Source organism: Apus apus, chromosome 7, assembly GCF_020740795.1.
Source record: "Apus apus isolate bApuApu2 chromosome 7, bApuApu2.pri.cur, whole genome shotgun sequence".
NCBI classification, from domain to species: domain Eukaryota; kingdom Metazoa; phylum Chordata; class Aves; order Apodiformes; family Apodidae; genus Apus; species Apus apus.
The window spans coordinates 28,768,503-28,780,858 of record NC_067288.1 but is presented as its reverse complement, the minus strand read 5'-3'; the positions used below and the strand labels follow the sequence as shown (position 1 = coordinate 28,780,858).

The window sequence follows — 12,356 nt, the reverse complement described above, 5'->3', positions numbered from 1 at the left end:
CTCCTGCTCACTCAAAGCCCACCCTGCAAATGGCCAACCAGGAATTCAAGTCCAAGTTTTTTTACATGGAAGTCATTGGAGAAGTCTCCCGTAGTCTCTGCTGGGGGACTAAGGTGCACTGTTACCTGATGGGTCTCTCTGAGCCCCTTTTGAAATTACATTAATTGCACTGCCCGGGGAACAGGTTGGAGCAAAAGTCTCAGCCATGGGGGAAAAACCCAACCCTGTGCACTAGAAGCCAGTATCTTAGAAAGCAAGAGATCTTTCCAGTTACAAAAGCAGCGTTATTACTACATAAGCCCAAAAAAACACAACAGACAAACAAACTGCAAGTGACATTTCACTGTAGTTACTGAGACCATGTGGGTGAAGTGACAGCAGCAATGCAGCTGGCTCCGGGGGGACATGTTAGAGTACACTGAAGAAGAAGAGGCTGCAGGCATACAGAGAAGTGAAAGCGGCCCACCTGAGTCTGTTGAGGGATATTTACAAAGCTTGGATCCCGTGGTCCAACACTGACGAACCGGTTTGCGGGGGAGGTGCTGGGTGTCGAGTAGGCTGTGAAGGGAAGGGACACATGCGTTGAGGAAGCGGCACTAGATTGCACACGAACAACACCAAAACACACTGTCTCAGAGCCACCCAAGCAGATGTTTTAACATAGAAATGTGCAAACGTTTTAGAGAGCGAGAGTTTGGTTTTAGACACTGGAAAGGTTTGGGTCTTAGTGATGGGGACGTCAACACGGAGGGGACCAGGCTGCTGGGACAGGAGAGGTCCCGGCCAGGCAGGGTGGCAACAGCGGGTGCCTGGGGAGAGGCTGCTGGGTCACCTCCATCCCAGAGGAAAACCACTGCAGGCCCTTCCATACTGGGATAACACAAGAGACTTTGGTAGGTCCTGGTGTTGCCCGACTGTTTTCACTCAAATATGTGGTATCTCTGGTTTTAACAGAGATTTGTATATACAGCGAATTTACTAAAGTGCTTATTAACAGAATGAGACCCTTATTTCATGCTAATCCAGCATTCTCTCTTGAGATAAAGTTTTGGTCTTCATAGTGCTGTGGTCTGCACTCTCTAAAATGTTCACTTGATGTGTCTGACAAACTAGGCAGATCCTTTCGGTAAAAAATTAATGGGTTGCAGTTTCAGTGGGGTGGTAAGTGCAATCAGTCTGAAGGCTGAAGCTGCCTTTAAAAACTGGAATGGCTCCCATAAATGTAAAGCTATTAAATGCAATGCAAGCCAAGAACCCAGATTACTTCCAAACTTGAAGTACTTTAATGATTTTATTGTTGCATTATATTCTCCACTGCAACTGTCCACAATGCCACGTACTTCCACATCCAAAAGCTTTCAATGCATTTTCAGTCTTCCTCTCATTTGAAAACCCCCCATGCAATCTTCTCCCTTGTTCAGTTTTTTGCCTGTTCAGATCTAAATTCAAATTACCTAAATAGACGCCTTAATACAAACAATGATTCTGTCTCTTTTAAATATATTTATAGGAATGCATTCTGCTGAACAAAATCCCCAGACAATCCAACTATCCGATGAAGAGACAAAAAACAATGTTAAAAGGAAAGTTACTTGCCAAATTCCAGTCAGGCTAAATATAATGATCAGGCCTCAACATTACAGAAAAATAAAGCCAGTTAAGAGCTGGAGAAGCCACTGAGTTGTCTGCAAAAGATGCATTACATTGGAGGAGCCTTTGGCTTAAGACCGCACTGAACCAAACCAATGCTCCACCTTCTCCACTGTCCTCTCTTTATCACAGGGATCATAAGCAGGTGCACAGGGAAGAGCCAAAGCAGGTCACCTATCTACTCTCTCATGTTCCTTCCAACCCTCTGATTATTTTCAGCTTGGGGACTCCCTATATTTAATGGCCCACAAGGGACTTCTCACTGATGAACACCCAACCTGCCCTTGAGGCCATGCAAATGTGTTGTATCCCACAAAACCCTTTGGTGAGGAGTTCCCACAACTGTGAGCATGCAGACCCACTTCCTTCCCTCTCTACCCAAGTCTCACAGACATCTCATGATGCCTTCTAATCCTTACAATTATACCAGACACCTTCACTTGCTCCAAGATCATTCCCCTGAGATCACCCCAGGAACTGCTTATCTTCCTTTCTCTCTGATCCCAGAGGAGATAAGGCACTCCTGACTTCTAAGAATTCATTCTCTCCCGGTTGTTTCTGGTGAGGTGAGCTTTTCTCTCCAAAAACCCAACACTTTGCTAGGACTTGCAAAAATCAAGCAAGGAGCACCTTTCCTTCACAAAGTTTTAAAGACATTTTAAGTGCACTAAGTCATCTTTCCAAGCTGATTTTGCAAATTGCAGTGCAGCTTGCATATTAGGGTACAAGCAGGTATAGTGGTTGTTATACGTATCTGCAAATCTAGGAAGAAAAGGCACTGAGCAGATTTGCTGAGATGTTCTCTTTGCCTTTTTACCATGTTCATTTGCTTAATAATTCCAAGAAGCCACAGATTTGCAAAGGGTAAATCTCTCTTGCTAGTGCCATGTATTAAGATTCTTCTGTACTGCTTCATGATGAGGTATTATTTTTAACTAACTGCTGAACTCTGTGTTGTGCAAGACTAAAAATTCCTTCTGCAGAAGGGAAAATTAACTTAAAGCTTAAAAATCAAGCATCTGTTGTTTGGTTCTTTGGGTCTACTTTTAGGGAAGCAGAATGAGTGGAGAGGCCATTTAATCCCTTGAAGCAGGTAAGTTCCACTCAGAAGGGAAGGAACTCAAGATCTTGTTTACAGTTCCCTGTTGGCAGATAATTTTGCTGTGATACTTGGTAGAAAATCAAAGGGAAACCATCAGCACCCTGTCTTCAATGGCTTCTCTGTGCAAGCAAAAATTCTGAAGCATTTGAAACCTGTACAATATGCACAACAGTCCCCTCAAACCTTGCTGGGTGAGTTACTATGTGTACCTTTCTTCTGTAACGCTCCAAACTATGTTTAACTTGCTTCCTGAAAATACTCAGATGTCAGCTTGGTATTTCCTTAAGGTCATATCATGATATTACTAGAGACAAGAAGTGCAGAGCACCACAATGACACATATGCAGAGCAAGCTTTACACTGGACTCTCCTGAGGTGCTAGTCCCACTTCACTGTAAAATGTCATGAGATGTTTGCAGCTTGTAAGGGGCCATTTGGCTCAGAATATTAAGTTGACACGGAACACACACTAGCAGTTTTGCTCCATGGGAATGGCAAAGACCCACACTAGATTACACTAGCTGACAGCTGGCCCATAGGGCTTGAACAGAAACATCTTCCTGACCAGCCTAGTCTTTCTGCTACTGGAATTCACTAAGGATGGTTTGCAACCTCACAGCCCGTAGCCAAGGAAATGAGTGTGGTGCCACAAATTTGCTATGATGCTACACTTCAGCAACAAGCAAAGCAGGAACTGGCAGAGAAGGAACATTTGCTCACACAAACAGCTTAGATATTTAGCCAAAATGGCAAGAAATCGTATGAAAGACAAGACAAACAAACCGTTTTGGGAATGTCATGTAGTTTAAAGTTGCCTGCAGTAGAATAATGTTAATTTAAAATATACTTTCCTGAAATAACTTCTAGTAAGTGTAGGAGTGTGTTGTTCTGGATTAAAAAGACAAACTTTTGGTTGGTAAAGATAACTGGGGGGGTGATAACCCAATGTACCACCAGGTTTCCCTTTTACAGACCAAGACGACAGGTACATATGCTTGTTATGAAGAGCTGTGCTGTTCCACAAAGGACTAGGAGTCCCTGTAGTTGTTGAGTTGTGGTGAGAAAATTAACTGGAGGAATGTGGTGCAATACAGCAATTCCTACCACAACGCCTGCTGCAGCTGAGTGTCTGAGAGGGAACTGCAAATTCTAACAAATTAAACGATACAGTCATCACCCTCTTTTTTATGGATGGGGAAAGGAGTGAACAGAAAGCTAAAATGGCTTGCCCAGAGGGTGCTCAGTCAATGCATAGCAGAGAAAGGGAGAGAAATCCAATCTGATTATGAATCCAGTACTATAGCTACAAGATCATTCTTCTCATCCTGACACAAATGCTGTTTAACACAGAAACTCCTTTGTGCAAAGGGACATTAAGTGATAACAATCTTGCCCAACAAGGGAAAACAGCTAACTCTCTCCCCATGTAGAGTTGTGAACCTCAGAAAATAAGATTTAGTTTAAAAATGCTCTTTAAAAATCATGGTGTAGAGGATGGCAGTATTTTAGACTGCACTGGAATGAGGGCTGCAGACTCTTAACACTCAGATTCAGTTATGATAGTGATAAAGTCCAACTGGCATTTAGTGGAGGTGGTGTTTTCTTAGAGCCATGAGATAACAAATCCAGAAACTGTCAAGTTCAAGAAAATGTTGTGTTGTGTTTGTTATGGGTTACCAACCAAACAAAATTGAGAAGAGATCTGAGATAAGATAATTTTGGGACTGCTGCTGATATCACGGATGTGTTCTATTGAAAAGGCTTTTCATGAGGAAAAATGAACCCTCCCAAACTTCATGAATCCTATCTCCATTGTATCATCTCACTGAGGAAAATGCTGGCTTTCCAAAGGGATGGGATTGGCAGCTGAAATTTTCATCTCCCAGAGCATGCCTGGCCACCTAGTAGCAGCAAATCCCTAGTGCGCATCTCCAGGCACTCTTCCTTCCTTGGACAGCACTAATGTTCATGTTTTGGTTAATGTCACAGCTGGAGAGTTTCACTATTGCTCTGAGAATCATTAACCACCTTGTTGTGATTTTTAGCTCTCATTCCCAGGAGGCCAGGCTGTATTGAACAGCTGCTCCTGGCTCCTGCACCCCTCAGGAGGGCCATATTCCAATTTTTGGTAGGGCCGTAGCTGCATTTTGTTTCTGCAGAAGGCTTTCTGCTAGACCAAAAAAGGGAAGGAGAATGGAGCAAATGCCAACCCCTTTCACTCCATTTCCTTGAGGGGGGGTGGGGGGCTTCATTCTCCTCCACACAGCTAAGGAGAGAGTCTGGCCAAAACCTAACATCATTCCTGCCTTTGTTGCATAAGTGACTTTCCAATATCCTAAAGCTCCGCAGGGCACTGAGCCATAGCCCAGCGACACTCCCAGCACCAGTGCACTCAAGCAGTTTGTAACCATGGAAAACACCTTTTTGTGCAGCTTTTGTGCAACTCTGGTGAATCTGCACTTGCTATTTGAGGGCTAATATTTAGTTAAGGAAAAAATAAACACCAATGAAAATGGAGGGTTGGTACTGATTGACATGCTAAATGGAGTCCAGTGGGCCCTCTGGTAAAGTCTCACTGCCAGGCTAGGAACTTGGGTTTGTTTTACTCTTTATGTGGCCAGCCACTTCCACTGGCTTTGCTATATATGTAATAGTTTTTCTCAGCAAATATTCCCTATAATCTACTTTTCTGTAAAATTTGTCCCTAAATTGAATTATATGCTTCTTTTCATCTCCAGTCACTATTATTCAAAACCCTGACCAAAAGGGAAGATGCATGCCTGACTATGTACAGAACTATATGTTTAGACATCAGCATAGCTAATTAACAAACAGTAATTATGTTCCTAATCTTTTGTTTAAATACCATTGGCTGGCTGCTCTGGAGAAAACCTCAGCTCCCAATTAAGGTGGCAGCTGCCTGCTCAACACTGAGCCACAGTGACCAGCCCCAGCCGACACCGAACTGCGTCGGACAAATGCCAGTTTTTCTGCCAGCTGAGAATCAGGCCAGCCACTCATTTAGCTTGTTTACCAGGATCACAGTATCACGAAAATTAAGTATTAAGATTGCTGCTAAAATGATGTTGGGTTTTTTTTGTTTTTGTTTTAGACACCACACGCTGCCAGTAAACTGAGTCATGACCGTCATGACAAATGTACACTGACCTAGTTTCATTTTTCCTGGTTCTGAAGACAAGGAAATAGTAAGGCACTGCTGACTCTACTCAGTGATAACTATGACTAAACAGTAACCTTTTATATTCCACCGCTGAACCTTCTTGATGGGACTTAAAAGATGGTATCTCCCATCAGAGAGCATCAAAACTTCCTGATAGCACAAATGTTGGTCTCAGGGCAGAAAGAGGAGTGGATGGGAGGGAAATGAATCAACTTCTTAGCTCAACAACATTCTGCTGATCAATTCTAGAAGTCCTGATTCTAGAAGATCATGTTAACAATCTTACCAGACTGTCTCATACTAAAACCATTCTAACTTCAAGGAGAGTCAGAGCATCTTGCTGAGTTTGCAGTTGTGCACCACCGCACAGCAGAAGGCCGCATGCAAAACTCTGACAACTGCCAGATCTTAAAAATGCCCCCTGGAATCTGTGCAAATCTCCTGAACAGGGTATAAAGCTTTAAAAATTAAGGCTGCACATGGTCTGACTAGCGAATACCTCTCTGCACATCAAGCAGTGGTTGCATATAGCATTTAAATAATAAGCTTGAAAAGCACACAAAGGGATTTGCTCTTTCGATTAGATTGATTTTTGTTTGTGGATGTTATTTGGACTCCCTTCACCGTGGAACAAGTCCCCTACAGTTGCCATTAAAGCACTGAAAGCTTCCCTTTTGTTTTTAAATGTCAGTTTGAGCATAGCTTCATTAAATCATTTAACAATTAACTCCCTGAACATCCAGACTTTTTTAAAGCATCAAACCCAGCTGAATCACATTTGTTTCCCAGCAGAGTGAGTCCAAAGTGGTATCCCCAAGTGTGTAACCAGGAATTTGTATATTTGACTTGTGGCTACACAAAATACATATGGGAGCTGTGTGGGTGGTGGAGAAAGGATTAAAGCTTTCTCCCTGGACCTAAGAAATACCATAGCTTCTTGCCCAGGATGCAGGGCTCGGGAACCAAGTCAGAAGCAAAAGATGTCTGGGTTAATCTAGGAAGACTTATTCCCAAAAGAACTATAAATGAAGTGAACTCAAAAGAGCTGTTAGTTTAGCCCACTACGTATAGGCAGCAGTGTTTTCAATGAGGCTGCCTGACTTCCACATAGCATCTATCCCCTGAAGCCCGACCTGAGCTACCAAACTGCCTCCTCATGCCATGATCCCAAAGGTCCCGGGTCTGTGTCAGAGCCTAGCTACTGGCCTCACACGTGGTTATGTGAAACGCCAACCAAGTCAGAAGCTAACTCTTAAGCTAACTCTCTCTTCTTTAATCTAAAGCCAGCTCAGAACTTTGTCCATCATAGAGAGAGCAGAGAGCTCCCCTCCTTCCCCAGAGCTGGTCCAGCCCTCCTCACTGAGCAGCCGACACCCGGCACTGGCAGCACGGAGTGCGCTGCCCTGAGCTCTCGGCTCCCGCTGCGTCTATACTTACTTGGAGAAGTGGGAGAGGTGGCCCCTCCTTCTGTTGATGTAGTTGGAGGTTTTGTGTCTGGCACTGGCAGAGGCACAGGCCTAGCCATTGGTGGCGGAGGTGGTGGTGGCAACATTGGGGTAGGAAGGAATGGATTGTGCACCTTGCCTTGGCTGCTACCATTGGGCTGCCGAAAAAACAAGGAAACAGACAAAAATTATACTAAAAATCAGCTATTAGGAACCTCCAGCAATAACAATCTAGTTGAAAGCTACGTGTGATACATTTACAATTACTTGAGAGGTGGCAAAGAACGTTCTGTGTCAAATTCTCCAGTGACTTCAGAGACTTTGTCTCAAACTCTGTGAACCTTGTGTAACTACGGAAATTCTCACTTGTAAACATCTGTCCTATTAGCAACTGGTCTGAGCTGCCCTGGATTAAGTTCTACTACTCTTTACATTTCCTGCAGCCAGTAAGTCACACTCAGTGAGAGCTGAAGCAGTATTTTTGACCCCTTAAATCCCCCAGTTCTGTGCCTCTCTTATACCCTTAGGATATCAAGGCCTTGGACTTGCATGTAAATTTCTTAAAGATATTGCTCACTAAGAGGAAAAACAAGCATTTTTGGTGGTCTTAAAAGTCATGCTGATATCTTATTACAGGAAAATGAATGAGTATATATTAAAGTAACTGCTCTCCCACATCCCTTTTGAGTTAGCAGCAGTGTAGCTCACAGTTTAGTAGCTGTTACATGGACCAACAAGTGAACTTAGAACTGCTTTGATTTACATATTAGGAAAAAAAACACACCCTCCATTTAGTCTGGGATGTGGTCAGTCACAGGCAGAGTGGGCCCAGCTATACAAGTGTGGTCTTTCAATTCATCACCAGAAGAACCTATCCATAAATGAAAGTGTTTTCAAGTATCACAAAAACAAGAAGCAGGCATAAAAAATAATAAATAAATAAATAAAGCCACCCCTTCCCCCAGATTGTTAAGTTTACGTTTTAAATGTAAGATGGCCTGGACACTTGAAAACCATACAGACAGATGCCAAATGCCATTATCCAGAGAAAGTAGGACAGCCTGTGAATCAGGTGTTCCATTTTAGTGACAAAAATGATGAGATCACTTTCGACAGCACTCTACAAATTGATCTCACTGCAGTTCTTCTGGCACTGAGCATTGGCTTTTCCATTGATGATAAAAGCTCAGCTTTAAACACAGATCCATACTCTGAGTACTGCTAAAGAAAATAATATTTTAATTCCTGTTAGGGTTTCCATTAGCCTGAATTACTGGGGACAAAATACTCATACTGGCAAGAGCTTGGTACCTTATTTTCATTTCACTTGCTTTGGCACTGACAAAAAGGCCTGAAAGTCGTGTAGGTGCAAATCATACGTGTGCTAAGAGCAAAAATGATTCAGGGCATAAATAAGTCTCAAATTCATCTGCATTTACCTTAACAGCACTCCCATTGACTTCAAAGACTGCAGTTACCAGTGTTTGCAGTAAGAAGCAACCCTTCAGGGATATTTATTTTTCCAACACCCAGTACTTGTAATAAACTAATATGTTAGTGACATCTCTCAAACACTATCTTGTCTCACAATTAGGTCCCTTTCCTGCCAAGAAGACCCCTGCTGTACGTTCATTGTGAGTGTGCTAACAGTTCATAATGCTGAATGGTTTGGGATAAATTAAGCAAATGAATACTCAAGGAAAAAGAAAAGCACTATATTGATTTGTTGTCTAGACATAAATGTATCTATCTGCTAACATATTGCAGACATTATTCAAAGCCAGTACAGGCTGGAATAAATAGAGTCAGGTTTTCTGCTAGGGAAAGGAAAGCACCAAGAACAATATAGCTTATTAAGTAAGTGTAATAAATTAAATGTTAATAATTAAACTAATTCTCATTAACACTTTCAATTGCATGTATGTCAGGAGTAAAACAGTAATTTTGCCAGTTATTACTTCATTGGCTAGAAAAAGTTACATGTATTACATTTCATGAAATATTCAGAGCATTATTTTAGATTTGATTTACTTAAAATTTATAAATTCTGTATTTGACTGGTATGCTATTTCAATAATAGCAAAATGATTCACTTTATTTGATTAAAAAAAAGTAAAATGGTTATTTGAAGCTTTGGAACTCTGCTTAATTTTTCATAGAGATAAGGGGAAAAGATAACTGCTTACAGAAATAACAAACCATAATAAACTGTACTTTTAACATCTTGAGTTCAAGTACTGGTCAACTTGATCTAAAGTGCTATAAGGCAGTATTTTTTTTTTTTAATGAACCTAGCTGATCTGAAACATCTGTTTCTCACCCTCCCTTTTCCTGCTCCTTCCCCCCCACTCTCCCCTGAACTTCAAAAATAATTAATAAAAATTATTCTGCCTTCATATTTTGTTAACCCTGGTTCCACTAGGGTTCTGATGCATATAGCAAAGTCATTTGTGGAGGGACCCAAAAGGTCACTGTATCATCAGCTTCCCTGACAGTTTAAGTTAATTTCACCACAATGTGGTTGAGTGGTTTTTTGGGGAGGTTTTTTGTTGGTTTTTGAAAATACTTTTGCAGTAGCAGCAGTTTTTGGTTTTGTATGTTTGTTTGTTTGTTTTTTCTTCCAACGACTATTCAAGGTGTGTGCTCCTGTATCCAACATGCTGTTAAAGTAACCCCAGAATCCCATGGTTAATTTGACATAGGACAAACACTTCTGAAGAAATAAAAACGGCTTCCTTACATTTAGGAACCCCACCTGTCCAGCCTGCTGACCAGCGTCGGGGCAGACAAGTTGGACAAACTCTTTCAGAGTCTCCTGAGGATGATAGCGGATTGCTGGGTGTGAGAAGTATGGCCCAGGCTGTTGAATAATGGGTGATGTTGGAAAATGAAGAGTCGATGGTGTTGCATGTGGACTTGCTATAGGAAAGAAAACAAAGAAGTTACAGAGAGTTTTGCCTTTGCAAAATCAAACAGTTTAAATCTACTGTAGTTTTACTTTTCATCTTTTTTTTTTTTCCCAAATGTACAGTGTTGTTTATACATCTGATCTTCACAATTGATATACTAGACCACATTGTGTCCTACACTCACTTCATCCAGATCCTGAAAACAAGCGGAGCCAGACATTTTAAAGGAATTTCTGTGTTTTTAGTGGACATGTATAAAGGAATCAGCAGTCCCTTTGTCAAAATGAAAACTGTTCATCACCTTAAGAACATCAATTGGGCGATAAAAAATGTATTTGGGAGATTAGGGTTGATCTAACTGACACTTCATATCACTTGGATTTGCACATATGAATCCATTTTATATTGCACTATAAATGGCTGATAATTTAAAGATGGTCTAACACTTCCTGTTGTTGGGGGTTTTTTTTCACCTCAGCTTAGGAACATTTATTTTAAGTAACGTGTTTTCATCTAATGAACATGCACAAAGTAGCAAGATCGTTCTGAAAATTACATTTCCATTTCTCCTGAATACTGTGAGGCTCAAACCTTCAGCAAGCCCCCAGCTTGCATTCAGGGATGAAGTTTAATTTGGTGAATTTATGGGCCAACAAGCCGGCTGGAAAATGTACTACAGTGAAGGTGTAAAGGTGTAATGTACACAAGCCCATTGGCAATGACGGATTTTACCCTCAGCTGATTTCAGCAGAACTACAAGTGCAGCTGAAGAGCCTTAGGCTCTCCTGTGTTAGGTGACAACTCTGTCCAGTTCCTTGGCCTTCAAGATGCATCAGGACGGACCCTTGCTAGCTTAACAGTGCTCTCCACTTTAGTTGCCACCATGAGGTAGTAGCTGCTGCCAGTCATACTGCTATGAATTCTCCCTTTCCCCTCTAAAACAAAAATTCACTTTTCCTTTAGAATGGCCGATGAATCTGGTTGAGCAGAAGCTCATGGGTAAACCATTGCTTATTTCTCACCAAATAGTCATAACTACATCCCTGTTGCTCCCCTTATGCCACCCTACTCATCTTTCAGGGGTGTCCATGTGCACATACTGCCCTTGTACACCACACAAAAGCGATTAGATGAAGGCTGTGCAAGGGAGGTAACACCCTATAGAAACTCATGTGTTGGCTTTGAAGTAAGTGAAATACACAGGAGGGAAAAAAAAAAGCCTTTGGCACTTTTGGAAAAATTGGAGAGATGCAGGAAAGTTAACTAAAATCAAGTACAAATGAGCACTCATTTAATGATGAATGTTATGAAAAAGCCTCACTAAAAAAACCCTAGAATCTGCTTCTTAAGTCTTCATCATCACCAGTTTAAGAATATGACACTTTGTTAATATTTTTTTTTGTTAAGCATTATTAAAACATTAGCAAACTCAGAGCTTGAAGATATGGATAAAACAAGTACTCAGAGATAGCAGCAAGGAAACCAACAGGATCACCCTACAAACACTGCTGAAGGGTTGGCTGGGCAGCACTTCTCCACGACTTCTTTCTCAACAACTGGAGAGGAATTACTGCTTTGACACCTCCACAAAGAAGAGCTGCACTTGTGTGGGGTGCTAATATGGGATGAATATGAATCACAGAATCACACAATGGTTTGGGGTGGAAGGGTCCTTAGTTTCAACTCCCCTGCATGGGCAGGGACATCTCTCACCAGCCCAAGTTGCTCCAAGCCCCATCCAACCTGCCCTTCAACACTTCCAGCGAGGGGGCATCCACAACTTCCCTGGGCAACAGTGAGGCCCTCATCCTTGCCATGAAAAGCCCCTCCACTAACTCTGTGAACCCCACAAGTCCTCCCAGTCTGCTCCTCTTAAAGCTGTTCAAAATATTCACAACAGAAAGAGAAACACAGGCTCAACTTCTGGTACTGAATGGGACAAAACCACTGAAAAGCACCATGGAAGTGAAGAACCAGAAGGCAGCATGCAGCCTTCACCTATCCCTGATCAAAGCAGCTGTATATCCATGGAATCTCTTCTAACAGCACAGGCTATGCCTCTCTCACAA

General features: G+C 42.0%; 1 protein-coding gene across 15 annotated transcripts in view; it reads right to left on the bottom strand.

Moving 5' to 3' along the window:
* The window catches only part of NFIA (nuclear factor I A), a 249,013-nt gene that overhangs the window by 28,232 nt on the left and 208,425 nt on the right, over positions 1 to 12,356 (bottom strand). For 7 of the 15 annotated variants that reach the window (XM_051625235.1, XM_051625241.1, XM_051625238.1 and 4 more), the window contains 3 exons: positions 10,119 to 10,297; positions 7,371 to 7,536; positions 467 to 558 (listed from right to left, as the gene is read on the bottom strand). In XM_051625235.1, coding sequence (XP_051481195.1) covers positions 467 to 558; positions 7,371 to 7,536; positions 10,119 to 10,297 — 437 coding nt within the window. The remainder of the gene's footprint in view (positions 1 to 466; positions 559 to 7,370; positions 7,537 to 10,118; positions 10,298 to 12,356) is intronic. The other 8 variants (XM_051625236.1, XM_051625247.1, XM_051625250.1 and 5 more) reach the window with 3 other exon arrangements.